The sequence below is a fragment of the Camarhynchus parvulus genome, chromosome 5 (assembly GCF_901933205.1).
Source record: "Camarhynchus parvulus chromosome 5, STF_HiC, whole genome shotgun sequence".
Lineage (NCBI taxonomy): Eukaryota > Metazoa > Chordata > Aves > Passeriformes > Thraupidae > Camarhynchus > Camarhynchus parvulus.
In genome coordinates, this window is record NC_044575.1 from 22,880,941 (window position 1) to 22,893,058 (window position 12,118).

Consider the following 12,118-nt stretch of genomic DNA (forward strand, 5'->3'; position numbering starts at 1 on the left):
GTGCCCGGCGCCCTGAGGTGGCTGCTGGAGCAGGTGATGCCTGTAAACGCTGCTCTGAGATGACCCGCGCCAGGCACGGCCCCATTGCTGTTCTAAAGCTCCCTTCTCTCGGCCCGGTCTCAAAGCACAGTCCTGGGACACAGCCAGCAGGGCTCCCCGGCAGCGCTGGGACTGCGGAAACCGCTCCGAGCTCACGGGGCTCTCGGGGCGCCGTGCAAAGCCCGATGTGCACAGAGCGGTGCCGTGACCCCCACGAGGCGTCCAGCCAGCGCAGCGGCCGGGGTGACCCAGAGCTAATGCTGCCCCACATCCCGGGAGCGGAGGGAAGGAGGGACCTCGCTCTCTTCTCGCCCTTCACACCCACAGGCGCGGGGGGGCCGGCCCAGTACGGCTCTACCGCGGCCGCGGCGCCGATTGGGCCCGGCCGGCTGCCGTCCCCGCGGGGGTGTCTGGGAAGGAGATATCATGGCGGCGGAGCCGAGCAAGACGGAGATCCAGACCCTCTTCAAGCGGCTTCGGGCAGCGCCAGCCAACAAGGTAGCGAGGAGCGGCCGGGGTCTGCCGCACTGTCTGTGCTGGGCTGTTGCTCTGCGGCCGCGGCCTGCGCTCCGACTGGAGCCCGATGAGCTCCGGGCCGCGCTGCGGCGGCTGTTGGGGCGGCCGGGCAGGGCCCTTGGGGAGCGCCTGGGCAGAGCTGCCGGGGCCGCCGAGCTGTGGCAGGGGGTGGCGGAGCGGCACAGCCGTCGCTTCAACCTGGCTCTCCCTCTGCCTTCGCTTTAGTCGTGCTTCGACTGCGGCGCCAAGAACCCGAGCTGGGCCAGTATCACCTACGGGGTCTTCCTGTGCATCGACTGCTCCGGCGTCCACAGGTCCCTGGGCGTACACCTCAGCTTCATCAGGTGCGTGGGGAGCGGTACCGCCGGCAGGGCTGGAGCAGCCCCCCCGCCTCGGGTGGGAGCACGCAGGGGTTGGGAGGGAAGCCTTGTCGCGGAGCCATCACCTCGGGGGTTACGAGGCTTGCTTGCAGGAGGTTCTGGGTCACTCAGCACTTCCAAAATGGAGTTTCCAGAGTGCCTCGAGTGGAACGTCGACACGTTGCTTTCGCTAACCTTGCAGAAACGCTGTCTGGACTTGGTATTGTAGGAAGAGAGACGAGAGTGTGGTGCGTGAATCTTGCCAGTAAGGCAGCAGTGTGGTGTACATAAATTTTCGTAATGCTGAGCAAGGCAAAAGGAGGCATATTGTTTAATCTTTTTGGTATCAGCCTAATGGGGAAAATGGTGTTGGCTTTTCAGCCTACTTCTTGTTTTCAGTACTTCTAAAATTAGCATTTTAAGTTAAGAGAACTGTGACCTTTACTTGTTAGGAGAGAAGTTGAGTAACTGGTATGGAGACACTCTGTGTCCCTTAGCTTTACTTGGACGTAGTCTCAGTTGCTTTGTCACGTGCTTTGGCTTAACCTGTGGGACAGGCTGAATATGGGTCTCTCATGTTGTGGCAAGATCACATGTAGAACGAAAGTTCTTGGCTGTGCTTTCCTAGCTCAAGCTCTTCCCTGTAAACAAGCAGTACAAGGGAGAGATCCTCAAAATTTGGATAAAAGCTGGTCTTTTTCCCCACTTTAAAAGTTGAAATTAATTTTTTAGAGGAGCAAAGAAATTCCCAAGATGTTCTTTCCACCTTTGCCTCCTACACTTTGGAACAGTAGTGAGATATCTCACCATTTTAGGCCAGAACTCAGTTTTGCATTTGGTTTGCCTGGTCTTTATTAATAGAACTAATTGGTTCTCACACAGGTCGACAGAGTTGGATTCTAACTGGAACTGGTTCCAGCTGAGGTGTATGCAAGTGGGCAGTAATGCCAACGCGGTGAGGAGCCTCTGTAGGCATTTTGCTTGCTTTCCCTCTTGCTCATCCACATCCTCTGTTTCTTGGGTTTTTTTCCTTTGTGTGGCTTTCTTGGTACCAGTCTGATCTGAAATGTGTAATGAAGGGGAGAATTTGTCAAAAGTGCTTGGACATCAGACTGTGACCTTTGCATGCGTTGTTTTCTGATGTGCAGATCTCTCATTTTTTTGCACCTCATTTAAATGAGAGGCATAGCCTTCTTAAATGATAGAAGTTAACAACACTGATCACTTTCAAAGCTCATGCTCAGCTTTGTGACTCAGAATCATCTCTCTGTAGAGAAGGAGGATGATTTTCATATGCCCCTGGAGTACAACTTCTTGTAGAAAGCTGATCAATGAATGGTTGGTTTATACTGTGTTCTCAGTTTTTCATCCTCTGTCTCTGGGAAGTTTTCTTTTTCTGTTGAGTTTGTCTAGTGCTTGCTTGAGTATGATCTAGCAGTCAGGAGACTGAATATTCCTCTCTTTTCAGACTGCTTTCTTCCGCCAGCACGGCTGTACCACCACAGATGCCAATGCTAAATATAACAGTCGAGCTGCCCAGATGTACAGGGAGAAGATCCGGCAGCTGGCAAGTGCTGCCATGGCCAAGTATGGCACTGAGGTAGGTCTGAGAGCTCTGGAGTGCTAGATGGGTAGTGCTGGATGCTGAGTCTTGGAGGATACCTTCTTTTTACCCTCTTCTCTCTTTAGTTGCTTATAGATGGACTGAGTGGAGCCCCTGGGCATTCCCCTGAGAAGAGTGATGCTGATTTCTTCATGGAGCACACACAGGTGAGAAGAGCTGCCTAAACCAGGCAGCCTTAATAGCTCTCCAATAGCCAGCTGTTCAGCCAGGAGCAGTCCCACTTAGCTTGGAAGGACTCTAAATTGTATAATTAATCAGTAGTAATGTGGAGGACATCAGATACAGTCATATGCCTGGGACATAGTCACAGATCTGAACAGTCCTTGTAATATCCATGTCCTTTGTTTTTGAGACCATCTTTAGTTTCAAGAACTCAAAGCTACCACCTATGCCCTGGAAGATGTTTTGTGTGCTGTGTTAATGTTAGTTTCTTTGTACAGTTAAAGCAAGGACTAGCAAAGCTATTACTTTGAACTTTGGGTTTAGAAGAAACTTTTCAGTGCATAGACCCTGGTAAACTGGATTTGGGCAACTGCACCATGCCAGGCAGACTTTCTCAGGCAATGCAAGAATTGGCTGTATAGCAAATAGAGACAGTGGAAGTGGAGCCGAATTTTTTCCAGGAAAACTCATTCACACTTTCTCCCAGATTTAAACTCATTTCCTTTCACCTGGGAAGTCCTCACATTAGCCAGCTTGTCAAATGATTCTGTCATTCCTCCTGGCCTTACATTCAGCTTAGCTTCCTTTTTGTTGTTTTCATTTTTCTCCCTGCTAAGGGAATGTGGACTTGTCCATATGTTATGTTCAAGGAAGGCATAGTCTGAAGTTTGGAATAAGTTCCCTTTGGCCTAAAATTGAGTACAGGTCACTAAACCTGTAGTAAATTCAGGTTCATTCATCTTCTGGAAGTAACTAGAATGAGTATCTCCTTGCAGTCTTCCAGTACCTGGGATGTAGCAGATGCCAGCCAGAATCCTGCACAGTCTTCTCCAGAGATGGAAAAAGCAGCAAAGTCACCAGAAGGCAGTGAAGTTTCAAGTGAGTTCTTTACTGAATAACTTTTCCAAGAACCTGCCTTCATTTCCAGGAGAATACAGTTCTGTACCACTGTTGGAAGGGCTGAACTTATCCTTTGGTTTAGGCCTGAGGGAGTGGAAGTTCTGCACACTCTTATGATGTTTAGTTAAATTAGTGGAGACTTCTAAAAACACTGCTTCGTTTGGGCTCAGTTCCCTGTGTTCAGACATTATTTGTCTAAACATTCTTCTCCACCTCTTGAACTTGTTGGGTCTGAAAATGACATAGGACAGAAAAATTTCTAGGGTGAAGGACAAGGAAATCAAGAACCTGGGGGCATAGCTGTAATTTGAAACAGCTTTGTGTATTTCCCTGCAGAGTGTTTGCTTTCTTGTACTGTGTTAAGAACACTGCAGAAGGAATAATTTGCTCTGTGGAGACATAAAGTTGTTTTGCTTGGGAAATTGCATATTTCAAGCTGTAGCTGGATTTATTTGTGGGGGCAGAGGAGCTAGGAGAGATGTAGTAGAACTGTGAACATACTGGAAAGAAAAGGGTTGAGAATGAATCTGCTGAATGTTCTCTTCTGGTTTCGTGCCCACAGATCCCAGTCAAGGTCCATCTATTGACTGGTTGAGCACATCTCCTAAGGCTCCTCTAGGTAAGTCTCTTCACTCTCAGATCAGTCTTGCTCTTATACCCATAAGTCAGTAGTAAGCTCAGTGAAGTTGGAAACAATGAGCCAGTTTCCAGAATGTCTAAAACAAGCTTATCTCCCTGTTGAGCCAGTACTTAGGATGTTCCTGAAGTCCAAAACCAAGTCACAGTTTTCTGGAGGTTTCCTCCTCGTTTGGATAATTGAGTTCAAAGCGGTTGCTTTCCCAAAAGCATGTTTTTCTGGTTTTGAGCTTTGGACAAAACTTGGCATTTGCATATCTAGAACTTGGGTAATCAGGGCCACGTGGCTGGTGTTTTTTTTGGTTTGTTTCCCCACAGAACCTTTGGAGGCAAATGAATTTTTAGCTTTCAGAATAATAGGGATTTGTATCTAATTCTCCCCTGCCATTACTATCCTGGCTGCACACAGAACATCTGACTGGAGCTTCTTCCCTTATTGAGAGCGTGCTGCTAGCCCACAGTGGGTTCATTCTGGGTGGAAAGCCTGTGTCCTCAAGTGTCTGTTCATTCCCCATGTTTTACATCTCTTCCTCAGACATGTCCATGTATCTGTCAACACAAGGGGCTGCTCCTGCTGGAGGTAACTGGCTAACAGCTGGCCTGCGCTGGCTGCTTGTGACAACTCTGCTTGCCCCTCCTGAGATTCTGCCTTCAATTCTAACTTTAGCTTCCTGTGCTTAGAGGGAGAGAACAAGACAAAGTTTATATTGTTGTATTGAGATCTAAACCAGATATGTCGTATCTGTAAACAGACCGTATTAACATTTCTGTTAAATGTTCCCTGAAATATAAAATCATAAACCCAGACAACCTCGATTCAAGTGTTAGGAACAGCAAGTGGAAAATAGTTCCAGATAGTGTGAATGTTTTGAATCCCCTTTTTTAAAAAGACTTATCAGACTAGAAAAGATAAAAGAAAACGTGTGAAGAATAATTTATGGGCTAACAAAAGTCATGTGGCTGTAGAAAGTCAGGAGACACACGCACACAAAATAAAAGCCCAAAAAGGGCAGTAAAAGATTTTGGACTTACCTATAGGAAGCTGGAAAATGCTTTGGGCAATCCCTCTCTGCTTTGTTCTTAGACTTTCCCAGACATCTGCTGCTTGGCTGGCCTTTGTCTGGTTTTACAAGTGTGGCATGCCCTCAAGAGTGACAAGTGCAAGGTGTTGGGGGACCTATTGCTTTTACAGCTTGCTGCACTTTAGGTCCATTTATTTTTGTATGTTCACGTAAACACAACTTCAGAGTTCTTGCTGCTTTGTCCCTAAGGCATTGGTGAGACTCTGACCTTCACATGCCTCTGAAGCTTCATTTTCTTGAATTTGTGTATGAGATAAACCTAGTCTTTCTCTAACTACCCTGATACCTGCTGCATAACACTCAGAGGAGAGTTCTTAATTCAAGTATAAGTTGCTCCAGAAATGAACATGCTTCTTTAGGCTACTAGCCTACAACTGTGCATCTTTCTTGCCTGGGTGAAATCACTCAGGCTTTTGATGTGAAGATGCATGGTGTGCCCTGGACGCTACTGCAGCTGGACTGTGGTGGATGTTCATGTGGGTTGCTGTCTAATTTTGGCCTCTTAAATTAATTCCCTTCTGCTTATTTGCGGCTTCACTCCTTTTCAGAACTTAAATCCTCCCTCATTGGAAAGAAGAAGCCGGGAGCTGCCAAGAAAGGGGTATGTCTGAGCTCTTTTATGGAGGGGAGGTAAAGCATGTCTTGCATTTCTGCTGTCCTTTCCCTGATTCTTGCTTTCTGCTTACCAAAGCTGTAGAGATTTGCTTTGAGGAAAGGAGACCTTAAGCAGACTGTATATTATTGCAAAAAAATTATCATTACTGGTTGTGGTCTGAAGCATATGTGGTTGATCTCTAAATGCTGGCCACTGATGGATTAACTCTTGGATGACAGGGAGACTGAAGGCCTCCCTTGCAGCAAGAAGTAGGATTCAGATTTTCTTCTACAATAAACAATCTAGGATGAAGAATTCACAGGATTTTGTTCTTGTTTTTAAGCTGGGTGCAAAAAAAGGTCTTGGAGCCCAGAAAGTCAGCAGCCAGAGCTTCAGTGAGATTGAGCGGCAAGCCCAGGTGGCAGAACAGCTGAGGGAGCAGCAGGCAGTGGAGTCCAGGAAACAAGCCGAGGAGTCCATGTAAGTGCCCTGTTTGGGATGGGTACCTTGCATACCTGAGGGAGAAGTAGTGTGAGGTTAATGCTGTTCACCCTAGGACCACCAAATGTGACTACAGAACATACTGCATGAGAGAAAGAGCAGTAGCTGTATGCCAGTATAGCCCTTGCAGCAGGGCACAAGTTATACTGCTGTATTTTATTCAAATTAGCATTCCTGGAAGAGTGTAGGGAGCAGATACTTCTGTATTGTGTGTTTCCGTTCACCTTTGGACGGGACTGAAAAATGCCAAAGGCTGAACTGGATGCATCATTCTGGGTGCAGGGGTGGGGAGAAGACAGATATTGTGATGCTTACAGTAAGGAAATCATGGTTAGCCAAAGAAGACTTGAAACCCAGCAGAGGAGATGACAAAACAAGCAGTATCTTTTATGCAAGGAATTTTGGCCGAGCTGTTGTGAAAGTGGCTGTTTTGAAGGGTGGTTGGGGTTACTCACTCATTCTTCTACAACACAGGCAGTGAGGGAGGGTAATGAGCTGGCGCCCACCATGGCTTTTTCCCTTAGAGTCACCTCAATGCGACTGGCTTATCAGGAACTGCAGCTTGATCGGAAGAAGGAAGAGAAGAAACTCCAGAACCTCGAAGGGAAGAAACGTGAACAAGCAGAGAGGCTGGGCATGGGATTGGTATCCAGAAGGTACTTGGCTGTAGATGGCATAGTATAGACAGGTGTCTTGGAAGTACCCTGCTCTGGAAAAGTTTCTTGAAGGAGGTAGTTTGCTCTTGCAATAGATAAGGAGATGAGTTCAAGTGCTCATATGCTTTTCTGTGACTGAAAATGCTTTGGGCCCCAGAAGGAATAGGGACTCAGTTCAAAGGTTCTAGTTCTCATTTGAGCTTTTCCACAGATATGTGTGGCCTGTCAGTGTCTAGCACTAGAGCCCTGCTGCTTGACAGGTGTCCCCCTGTAGAATCCTTCCTTTGAGAAGGTAGCTCAAGACTTCTGAGGGAGCACAGATAAGTGGTGAAGGGGGCTGACATCCCCCAACTCTCCCTCAAAACCTGTGTTACCTGCCCTGCCTGTGAAGACTAGATTGAGTTTTGAGGCAGACTGGTTGTAGGGACTGGATGCTGTCAGACCCATCAGCCCTGACTCTGCCTGTTTGCTGTGCTAGTTCTGTTTCACATTCGGTGATGTCTGAGATGCAAGTAATTGAACAAGAGACACCGCTGGTAGCAAAATCTTCCCGCTCCCAATTGGACTTGTTTGAAGATGGTGGAAGCTTCACATCCGGACCCCCCAAGTAAGACTTAGCTTTAGTGTAGTCTTTGCTTATTCCTGAATTTTATGTCTGGCATAAATTACTTATTTTTGGTACCTAGGTACAAATACAGTCCCTTCTCATTCGAAGATGCATTTGGCTCACGATGGGAAACTGACTCTTCATGGGGTATGGACAAAGAGGAGGAACTGGAGGTGACCGTTTCCAGCATTCGGCCGGTGTCCGAGAGGTAAAGTGCTTGCCACTGCTAGTGTACCTTGTGCCCTTGTGTAGGGGACAGAGGATAAGTGTGGGAGCTGTGGCATAGATGCTGCTGTAGCAGGAGCTTCATGCTGTAGAAAATTACTTGCACAGACAAGCCTAAGAAAAAGGGCCTTGAGTGAAAGGGCCTTGGGCACTTCTTTGCCTGTCATGTCTGTAAGTTTATGCAGCCTTTGTGGTCATTGAGTGCTGATTGTCCTAAGATGGGGAGAGGACAGCCCCAATGCAACTAACACTTAAGGATGACTTGCTTTCCTTTGATTAGAAGAGGTCTGAGACAGAAGTCTTGATTCTTTACTGTGTTGGTGAGCTTAATCCGAGCTGTCTCCTCTTGTTTCCTCAGACCCACCAGTAGGCGAGAGATTGAGAACAGGCCATCCATGGTGGAATCCAATGAAGCTCGGCAGAAGTTTGCTGGGGCTAAAGCTATCTCTTCAGATATGTTTTTCGGGCGGGAGGCAGATGCTGAGGTAGATGCATTCTGCAGTGCTTACACTGGTGCAGCTCTGGCTTTACCTCCTCCTGTTTGCTCAGGTTCTACTTTGTTCCCTTCCTATACAACATTTTTGTCTTGTTTTCTGCTGCAGTATGAAGCCAGATCCCGACTGCAGCAGCTCTCAGGCAGCAGTGCCATCAGCTCTGCAGACCTGTTTGGAGAGGCTGACAATGTGCACTCAGGTTTGTTAGCAGTCAGTGGGTTGAGGAAGGGGGCAGCTTTGGAAGACCTAAACTGGAGGGGATCAGGGTGCTTTTTGGAGCTGACGGACTCTGGGCTAACTCCTCCTGGTTCTTGCAGGTGGTGTGTCTATTGGAAATGTCCTGCCTGCAGCCGACATTGCACAATTCAAGCAAGGAGTGAAATCAGTTGCCGGCAAGATGGCTGTCCTGGCCAATGGGGTGATGAACTCCCTTCAGGTGAGTTTGCATTACGGCAGCTTGAGAAAGATTGCTGTCACATTCAGGGACTTCCACCATAACCTGGCTTCCATTGGAGTTATCACTATCTTCTCAAATTATGTGGAAAGTCCCAGGTAGACACCTGTCTTTTGTAGCTGTTGACTGCAGTACAATAGCTGAGCAATTGCAGGAGGCCAGTGAACTTGGCCAGCCTTACCCTCCTGCTGCACAGGACACCTTGTTATGTCAGATACATCTTCTCCCACAAATTCCAGGCAGAATTTTAGAAATGAAGGTCATTTTACCTTCTGCCTTTGTACAGCGTCCTGTCTAGAAAACCTCACACTGCATTAAAATACCAAACCCCCCAATTTCTTGTTATCTGTCTCTGGATTTTGCATAAAGGTGTTGTAGCAAGGTGTCTGTCTGTTTCCTCCCTAGGATCGTTATGGTTCATATTGATGACCCAGGGACTGCAAGGGGAAGCCAGCAAGAGGCACTGATGCCACCTTTGCCTGGAGTAAACTCCACAGGATTGTCTTATTTGTCTGGGTTGGGTGGGCAGGGAAGAAGGTAAGCACAGGGGGTCAGGACATGGCTGTGCCCAGGATGCTTTCTGAAGATCTCTGGATTCCACTCTATTAAAATTCAATGTGCCCTCATACCCACTGCTATCTACTAGCCAGTGGAGACAGGCCTTCTTACAGGGTTAACCTCATTGCTGTAAAAGGTATGACAGGAACTCCTGGGCTGCCCTCATCAGTGCTCCTGTCCTTCTTTGGCCCATACCTTAGCTCAACAAGTTACAGAGAAAAGGGGAATGCTATTTTTCTGAACATCATGTGACATGACTGTTTTTTGTTGTGATCACTGCTCCCAATCCATGGTGCTGTGGAGTCCTCTGTATTTGCAGGGTTTGCCTTTTGCTGTGATCTAGTCCTTTTTACTGTCTTCTAAACCAACATATATGAATGCGGGAGAAAAAAAAATCAAATCAAAGATTATTTTTTTAGCTTCTAACTACATCATCAGCAAAAAAGGCCCAGGTAAAGAAGTAAAGAAATTCACTGGATCCCTGATTTGTTTTGTTGCCCAGCTTTGGATCAGATCAAAGTACTGAGCCTCTGACTTAACCATGAGGTGCAGCAGTGAGGACATTTCGTCCTGTTCAGTTTAGTCTCTGGTTATAACAAGAGTGCTTTTCTCTTCCTTGGACTATGGTATCGAGGACTAGGTAGTAAGAAGGGTGGGAAAGGGTGTTAGCAAAAGAGAGGCTGGGGCTGTTTGTTCTGGAGCCTTCTGTCTGTGACTGGGAACAGGCTTGCATGGGTTTCACCTCTCCTGTCCAGCTGAGGGGCTGCGGCAGCTACTCAGCTGCTCTGTGCTGATGTTTCACTTTGGTGGGGCACGAGGGGGGTAAGGGTCGGGTCTTCCTGACACAGTTGTGTCAATGTCACAATACCCACAGCAGGCTGAGGCTGCAGGGAGCAGTGGTGTGGCTGCAGGGTGTGGTGGTGGTCCAGGCACTCAGGGGTGGGGCCGGCACCTTCCTCGGCCGAGGGGAGGGGTTTCTGGGGCCCTCCACTGGTCCTGCCCACCTGATACCGCCCCCCTGAGGAGGGGCTGGAGCAGCTCAGAAGACCCGAGATGCAGCAGAGGCCTGACACAGCGTGCTTTATTTTCCAGGCTGTCACAGCCACTCACCAAGCTGGGAGAGAATGCACAGAGAATAAATAATTTAACTTACAATAAATAAATAACCCTGCTGGCACCCTGCTACAAGCTTTGGGTTACCAGCCTTGGTGGCCTGTGCTGTAGCACTTTATGACCAGGAGGAGCAAGGAGGCTCCCAAAGAAGCATGAGAAACTGAAGTTCCCCCCAAAATAACGAGTCTATGCAAGCTGGGGTGCAGGAACTGGGCTAGACAAAGTGTTCAGGTCTGTGGAGGTTTAAACTGCTGAGTTGGTTGCCATTGATGCAATGTAATCCTACTTATTTTTGTAGTTTTAAGGGCTACACTGCTGCTCCAACAATACCAATATTTACAAAAAACCCCAGCTTGATCTCATTTGATGACTGCTTCCTTTCCCCTTAGTGCTTCTGCCCACCTAGCCCCAGTAGGTGCTCTATATGCTTGCAAGCCATACGACCTGTGGCCAAGGAATTTAACAACCCTACCCCTCTTTTCCAAATCCTCTGAAACTCTCTTCTCCAAATGACCATAATATGCTGTCGGAGGGATGGGGAGACCTCACAGAAGGGCACTTAGTACAGCAGCGGAGCCAGACAGCACCATGCAGTACTTACTGCTATCTAGCTTATTTGCTGTATTTGCTTTGGCAAGTCTTGGACACATGGAGGAGAAAGCACAAGGCAGAGACAGGTTGCATGGCAATATCTAAGCATCCCTTTTTTAGGAACTTCAGGAATTTCCTTACCTTTGATCATATGCAGATGCAGCTTTACTGGGAATAATAATGGAACACAAGTGCAGAGCTGCTGCTGGCGATTTAACCACTCTGTTATCTGGGCCAAATCTGAGCAGAGCTACACAACAGATCACTGGCAAGCGGCCTGTACTAGCACTCCCGCGGCTTCAGCACCTGCTGAACTGCGGAACTGGGAGGGAGCGCCCCGGTGAGAGTAAACCCGGCTGTTTCCAAGCGGTGGCAGAGCTGGTGGCTGGTGGCCTGTCTTGCCTGCCAGCAGGGGGAAGCATAACTCTGTAGCTGTTAATGGCTTCTGCGGAAGCACTACTCCTGCACGGATTTGGAGCTAAGAAAAATGCAAGTTCCTGGGAAGAGATGGGTGAACCCAGCACTGGGGATTAGCACAGCAACACACACTGCTTATGTAGACAGAACCCACTGTTAGAGCAGATGCTCTGGGAGGAGGTGCTGTTCCTCCAGTAGGTTCTGGAGAAGCCCAAGATGGGAATGGTCCCCACCCTCACAACATTCAATTTTCAGAGGAGTCTGTCTCTTCATTGGAGCCTTCACTCTCAGCATCCATTTTTCGACGATGGTGTAGAGGTTTCCAAGGTGAGTTAATCCTGGGTGAGTTACGAGCTGGCATATTTGCTGTGTCTGCACTGGAGCTGGCAGGACCAGAGACAGAAAGCCCTGACACGTGAGCTACCCTGAAAGAGAAAAGAAATATGCTAAGCAGCATTTTGCAAAAACAACTACTCCAGCACTCTTGGAGTGAACTCTGGGAGAAAGACTTCTAAAACTAGCACAGGGATGGAAGGATGTTAATGGCATAGAGGGGGAACACATTGTACCTCCCAGACTCACTATGTGA

The 12,118-nt window shown here is 48.0% G+C and overlaps 2 protein-coding genes across 2 annotated transcripts in view; one reads left to right on the top strand and one right to left on the bottom strand.

The window, feature by feature from the left end:
* The first annotated feature begins 359 nt into the window (after nucleotides 1-359).
* On the top strand, nucleotides 360-9,886 carry ARFGAP2 (ADP ribosylation factor GTPase activating protein 2). The gene is made up of 16 exons (XM_030948893.1): nucleotides 360-537; nucleotides 781-899; nucleotides 1,797-1,869; nucleotides 2,383-2,514; nucleotides 2,604-2,684; nucleotides 3,477-3,579; nucleotides 4,163-4,219; nucleotides 5,867-5,919; nucleotides 6,257-6,393; nucleotides 6,939-7,070; nucleotides 7,549-7,677; nucleotides 7,757-7,885; nucleotides 8,261-8,387; nucleotides 8,505-8,595; nucleotides 8,714-8,832; nucleotides 9,256-9,886. Exons 1-16 carry the CDS (start codon nucleotides 466-468, stop codon nucleotides 9,274-9,276), a joined length of 1,575 nt encoding a protein of 524 aa, XP_030804753.1. The 5' UTR covers nucleotides 360-465; the 3' UTR covers nucleotides 9,277-9,886.
* A 585-nt stretch (nucleotides 9,887-10,471) lies between these two features.
* The window catches only part of C5H11orf49 (chromosome 5 C11orf49 homolog), a 79,345-nt gene continuing 77,698 nt past the window's right edge, over nucleotides 10,472-12,118 (bottom strand). Inside the window, exon 9 of the mRNA XM_030948894.1 lies at nucleotides 10,472-11,954. Coding sequence (XP_030804754.1) covers nucleotides 11,774-11,954 — 181 coding nt within the window. The 3' untranslated portion in view covers nucleotides 10,472-11,773. The remainder of the gene's footprint in view (nucleotides 11,955-12,118) is intronic.